Source organism: Rana temporaria, chromosome 3 (genome assembly GCF_905171775.1).
Source record: "Rana temporaria chromosome 3, aRanTem1.1, whole genome shotgun sequence".
In the NCBI taxonomy this organism is placed as follows: domain Eukaryota; kingdom Metazoa; phylum Chordata; class Amphibia; order Anura; family Ranidae; genus Rana; species Rana temporaria.
Window position 1 is genome coordinate 372,144,579 of NC_053491.1, and position 6,747 is coordinate 372,151,325.

The 6,747-nt window shown below is 41.8% G+C and overlaps 1 protein-coding gene across 2 annotated transcripts in view; it reads left to right on the top strand.

Moving 5' to 3' along the window:
* The window catches only part of SLC15A5 (solute carrier family 15 member 5), a 39,008-nt gene extending 32,339 nt beyond the window's left edge, over positions 1 to 6,669 (top strand). Inside the window, exons 6-10 of one of the 2 annotated variants that reach the window (XM_040345501.1) lie at positions 665 to 853; positions 967 to 1,098; positions 2,832 to 2,940; positions 4,905 to 5,066; positions 6,585 to 6,669. In XM_040345501.1, the coding sequence (XP_040201435.1) occupies positions 665 to 853; positions 967 to 1,098; positions 2,832 to 2,940; positions 4,905 to 5,052 (578 nt within the window). In that variant the 3' untranslated portion in view covers positions 5,053 to 5,066; positions 6,585 to 6,669. Of the gene's footprint in view, positions 1 to 664; positions 854 to 966; positions 1,099 to 2,831; positions 2,941 to 4,904; positions 5,073 to 6,584 lie in introns of those variants that run through there. The other variant, XM_040345500.1, reaches the window with a different exon arrangement.
* Positions 6,670 to 6,747: the final 78 nt, after the last annotated feature.

The window sequence follows — 6,747 nt, forward strand, 5'->3', positions numbered from 1 at the left end:
CAAGGTTTTAGAGCAGCATAGCTCCCATCCAGGCAATGCGGCATCAGGGGGATCAGGAAGGAATTTTTTCCCCTGCTGTAGCAAATTGGAGCATGCTTTGCTGGGGTTTTTTGCCTTCCTCTGGATCAACTGTGGGCGAAGGATTGTGTATATGGGATTGTACTATTTTTGTTTGAACTAGATGGACTTGTGTCTTTTTTCAACCTGCCTAACTATGTAACTATGTATATACAGTCTGGTTATCTCTGCATAGCAATGGTTGTGGCACATTATGTTGTCACCTTTATCTAGATACAGGTTATGTCTGTCCAGTGATGATCTGGTGCACTACGGTGTCACTTCCATCTTTAAACAGTCCAGTTATTGCCACACAGTAATGGTTGTGCCAAACTATAATGTCACCTCTATATACCTACTGTATTTACAGTCTAGCATTCTCTGCACAGTGATAGTTGTGATGTGTCTATATACAGTTCTGATATCTCTGCTCAGTGATGGTTGTGGTACACTGTGATGTCACCTCAGGTCCTAATATCTCTGTCCAGTGACAGTTTTGGCACCACTATGGTGTCACCTCTGTCTATATACAGTCTTCAGTCTTTGAAAAGATTTATGCATATCTGTCCATTCCTATGCCGTAATAACAAACTCATCTTCCATCCAGTTTGTGGCCAGATTGGAGCCGCCCTGTCACTGCTTGTTGCCGGAGTCTACGAGATCCATCGAAAGTGGTTCCCCGTGGTTGAGCAGACGCTGTCAGGGAAAGTTTTACTGGTGTCGTCCATGTCCTGCCTCCAACTGGCCCCTCAGTATGTCCTGCTGGGACTGGCGGAAGCCCTGGTGGCCCCAGCCTGTAAGTAGTGGTGGTTATCTGTGATTGGGCATATCTGCTATGTGTCAGAAAAGAAGATGAGAATTTTGTGTCATGTGATCAGCAAAGTCCTAAAATTATTTGATTCTCTTTAGGTTCCGTGATAACCTTTGGCCTGGCTCCTAAACGTATCCGCGGTATCTGCATGGCGGTCATGACTCTATTCCAGGCGCTTGGCTGCTTTGCAGGGGCGATGCTAGTTGCAGTCACATTTTTATCATCTGGAGGTAAGTAGGCAGGTGTTAGCAAAAAAACAAGCACTACTGACTCCCTGCAATCCAGTAGAGGACAGTGACTTCCTATCACGTCCTATAGGCCAATGTCTCTCTGCTGCCCTCTAGAGGACGCTGATTCTCTGAAACCTTCCAGAAGCCAGTGACTTCTGCCATCCTCTAGAGCAGCGGTTCTCAACCTGTCTAGTGCTGTGACCCCTTGATAACATTTCCTAAGTTGTGGGGACCCCTAACAGTAAAGTTATTTTCGTAGTGTGGGTTGTCGCCAAGGCAAGACAAGTATTTTGCGTCCCTAACCCACGGACATTTAGCGCTCCCCAAGTCCCTTCCACTCGTACAGTATTAAAACCCCTTATGGTACATTTTAGGATGTACCACTTTTTTTGTTCTCCTTTTTTTTCCCTTTCATCTCTCTCTATCCTAATTTCTTGTTTTTTTTCCCCTCATCCCTCTCTCTAGCCGCTTTTCTTGTTCTTTCACTTATTCTTTCTCTTTGTTCCTCCCCCTCTTTTCCTCTCCCTTCCATGTATTCTGTCTTTTTATTCCTTCTTTTACTCCTTGGTGGGGAGGGGGAAACGGGATGAGTGGCAGTGCTGGGGGGAGTTCTGATCAGTCAACTTAGGTGCTCTTGATCAAGGTCATCTGCTGATCTGAGAACCTTAGTGAAGACTTTTAATGGCAACTATAATCACAGCTAGTGTTACTCACTGTGTTTCTGACTTTGTGGTGTCTTGTAGCAGTTACACCCATGCCAAAATCAGGAGATAGGGTCTCCTCCAGCCCCTCCCACTTCCCTATCCTCACCAGTCAGCTGACCTCTAGTCTCTGCCCCCCAGCCATGCCATGAACTGAATGGGTGGCTGCAGAGAGGCTGAGTGGGCGGCCGCGGGCTCTAGGGACAGCCCTGCTGGGCGGCCGCAAAAAGGCTGGGAGAGCAGTGCGGGCTTCAAGAACAGCCCAGGATTGGGTGACCCCTGGCAAATCATCATTTGACCCCCAAGGGAGTCCCGACCCCCAGGTTGAGAACCACTGCTCTAGAGGTCTTCGGCTGGACTTGCACTGAGCTGACATTTCTAGAGCATTTCCAAGGGTTTTCCAGGGCAGTTATGTCAATTTACTAAGGCACTTCATCCTTTTTAGTAATTTCTATAACAGTTTTAAATTCTGGTAAATAAAAAGCACATAAAAAAAGCACTGTGAGTGTTTTGTTAGGATTGTATGGAAAATATTTTTACTCAGTCATGATGCAGTACCAAGCACAACCCCCTACTGGTTTGCCTGATGCACTTGCCCCTCTTGTTGAAGGGATGTTTATAGAGTCAATGGAAGAGAAGCTTACAATTTACACATACAATTCCTTCCATATGTAATTATAGACAAATTGTCATCATGTAATAGGCCCCATTATATTCAATTAAGGTATCAAGGTCTTAGCATCTGATTTAAATAAAGCTTCACTGTTTAAATAAGATAACAGGACCTTGATTGAATATAATGGGGCGCGTCATAGGACTGCAGTTTGTCTAAGAGTCAGTATGGTTAATTTACTTAATCTATATTGGATGTTATGTAGTATGGTATTCCCAATTTATATCTATGGTAAATGTGCAAGTTCAGAATTTGTTTTTTGCTCATATTTTTATGACATTTTATGTAACATATTACTTTAAGAAAAATATTGGAAAGGTAAAATTGCTGTGCCCTAACATTGGTGTGTCTGTCCTCAGGTGATTGGTACCCAGGAATTTTGTCAGGCGGTCACCTGGAAAGATTCTTCTTTATGCTGGGCTCTGCAACACTCCTGAATTCTTTGCTGTTCTGGCTTATTTCTTACAGGTAATGCCAACCAGAAGGTGCAAGGTTGACATCACCTACCTCCCTGTACACTGCGGGTGATTAACCTTCCCTTAGACTGTAAGCCACCTCTCTACCCCACTTAAACTATAAACTGCTTATCTTCCTATACAGTGTAATATACTTTCCTTCTCTTGCATTCCTCCCCAAACAGTAACCTTTTGCAACCTGTGGTTTTCTAGGTGTTGTGGTGCTACAGGTAATCATGTATTGCACAACTCCTTTATTGGTCATGTTTAATATAATCTGTGATTTCCACCTGTGTTTGTTCTCGTCTGATTAATCTTTGAGATAAAGAGAGCCAGATGGCAATGGACATTTACCGTAATATTATTCTATATAAAAGTATATCCTCAGGGATTTGTGTGTTTGCTGTTATTCGCTTCTATCTCTATAAGCACGGTATCAATCAGTAAGGACCTCATAGAGGCCATCCTGTCTCCTGCCTGATAATAGACATTCTGTGTGAGCTGCTGGAGAAATTAAAACTGTCCATTAACAAAGCTTTTTTTTTTTCTTTATGTAATACAGACAGGACCTTTGTTATATGACAATCTATTTGCAGCACCAAGCTCAGATAAAACAACCTTACTGTCTGACACTTCAGTGCAGAGAGAGAATACAAGAAAATAACACTATTAGGAACTCCTTAAAGTGTTAAAGTGTCCTAAACGCACAACAGTAAAATCAGTGTATATGCAGTAAAGCATGCTTGTTATACTCACTGTGGAACCTAAGGGGTTAATCCTCTGCATTGCTTTTAAAGGCTGTGTGATCCTGTTTTCTCTGATCATCCCCTTCTTTAACTGACTCCAACCTATCTCCTGATAGAACAAAGCATTAGGAGTCAGGCTGCACATGCTCAGTTTGGCGTGTATTGCTAGAGAGCTTTTTTTCTTTCTTGGGAGAGTGCATGTTATCAGCACAGGGCCAATCAGCACTGTCCAGACAGAGGATCAGTGCAAAATGAAAACTCCTCCTATGAGCTTTAAGCAGACACTGATATAAGTTACAAGACTGCTATATACTGCTGGTGAAAAAAAAAAGGGATTTAGCAGTTTATATTTACTAAAATATTTGCATTTCCATGTTCTGTGTACTGTGGGAGACCAGATATAGTGAATAAAGAGTCCTGGGTTCAGTAACACTTTAAGGTAAGGCTAAACTATTATAATGGTTTAGAAATTGTTGACCTGTGCAGTCATGATGACTCAATATAGTGTCGAGGAGGCTGGACACATATCGTACCATTCTCTGACAGAGATCTGCATTTATAATGGCCCTGCCTCATTTAGTCAGTATAGTATTCCTCCGAAAATGCAATACAAATGCAATACGACACATTACATCACTTCTGAATTGTTATTCTGTCGTATGAGAATTTTCGTAACTTTAGCAACCTCTCCATTTTTGATATGAGATTAGCATCCAAAAAATAAATGACTGGTCATTTGTCCGATAATCTCATTGTGTGTACCAGGCATTAGGGCAATCTAAGCAGACAGTTTGAGGTTTCTGGTCAAAGGAAGGCTGGCCAGCCTTGTTGTATACAAGTGGTGATAAGAAATGTGAAATGTCATTAACATGTCAGTTAAACATTTGTTTTAGATTTATAGATGTTGTAAACTTAAAAAACTGACAACAGCATAGTAGAAGTTAACATAAATAGCTGTAAAACTTGTACTTTGTATGAAGTGTCAGAAGTACAAAGATCAGTTATTCTATACTAGCTGCAGATAAAAACAATAAACTTGGCATCATATGATAACTCTGGTGAGTTCAAAGCCCCACATGGCCAGGAACATCCACAAAATGTTTAGATATTCCCCCAAAAATTGGCTTTCATTCAATTATCATTTATTCCAAATCATCAGAGACATCATATATCATACAATCTGCAGATCCCACATAACATCTATTTCATTACAGTTTCTCTTGTCCCATAGGTATGATCATCTGGAGGAAACAAATGATCCTGGATTGTGTCCGAGCCTCTTGGAGGAGAAGTTGCTACTTCATGAAAAGTCACTACGCTATTATGAATCTTTCTTGGATTGGCCGTCTGCATTCTCTCCTGTGGAGACGACATTATAAATGACCCATCCCAGGTATCATGGCTGTAGCAATCCTTGGGCACTAAAATTACAAACTCATGGTATGGGGACTTTAGTGACTTAGAAACAATGAAATTATCTTTAGGTTAATGTACTGCCACCACCATCGTCACCTCCGCACAGAAGGAATAACAGTAGTCATACATGTGGGGGAGTTGAACTTCCATCTTTCTGTGTGACCAGCTGGTTTTCTGATGTTTGAGGATCATCTCAAAATTGCACTAAATGATGAAAATATGTGTTGGCCCTACAGGATCACATGATCAGATCATTGTGTATATGGCCAGCTACAATTTTCAACACCAACCAGATCAGATTATTTTGACTGAAACTTAAATGGGAGAAACAAACAAACTTTACAACATCTACTGACTGGACTTATAGATGTAGCTGTGAAAGGATATGTTCATGCCAGATAATTCTATAAGCCTGTTACCTAGCTGACTTTACAGCCAAGCAGCTAGAAATAGTGGACGTGGGAGCTACCAGTGGTCTCCAACCAATGTCTGAAAATACGGGAGCTGAGCATTGACAGCCACTACCACCATCCCCACCACTTTTACCTCCATCATCAAGATTACCATCATCTCAGACACTTTCTCCACCATCCCCACCACCAATATCTCTGCTACTTCTACCATCATCATCACAACCATCTCCATCATTTTGACCACCATTATTATGATTATCACCACCATCTCTGCTACTTCCACCACCATCAACCCCACTGTTATCTCCACTACTTCCACCAGCATCATCAGCATCTTCACCACCACCATACCCACCACTTCCACTTCCATCATCAGGATTATCATCATCTCTGCTACTTCTATCGCCATCCACATCACTTTCGCCCCTATCATAATAATTAACACCATCTCCGATAATTCCACCAGTGTCTGTACTATTTCCACCAGCATCATCACCAGCATCATCACCATCTTCACTACCACCATCTCCAGATAATCTCTACTACAATCATTAGCATCTCAAGAACACACCAGTTATGCCACTCATGCCACCATCAGCTTATCTGCCTTATTTCCTTGACACTGTCTTCACCACTTCCACAACCACTATCATTTTCACATTCATACCACTTCAGCCACCATTTTGAGCAGCCTGAGCACCATCCACACCAACAGCACCACCAGCTCATCACCACCACTACTGCCACAGCTAAATCTTTAACCCCTACAGGCTCTCGAAACACCTTTATGGAGTCAATTACAGTGAACACAAATGTTTTCAGCACATACCGTATTTATCGGCATATAACACGCACCCCAACTTTAATAGGGACGTTTCAGGAAAAAACTTTCCACAACCCCCTGAGTATAACACGCAGGCACAGTTTACCCTCTATTTTCAGGGTAAAAAAGTTATATGCCAATAAATACAGTAATTATTCTATAGAATTTTAGATTTTTCTTGTGCAAACTAGATCATTTAACTTAAAAGAAACGTGTGAAGGCAGAAATATAAAAATTGCCATTTGACTTTCTTTTTCAGTTACAAGCACTAGGCCTGTCATCAGAACCTGGTTAGAAATTACTTGAAATGAGCATGCAACCAGTGAAGTCTACAACGCCTAAACTCCCATCATATATTCTTGTTCCAGGCCAGTGGATTCCAGAGTACCTTGTCAATGGCAGCTCTTTATTTCTGTCCTCAC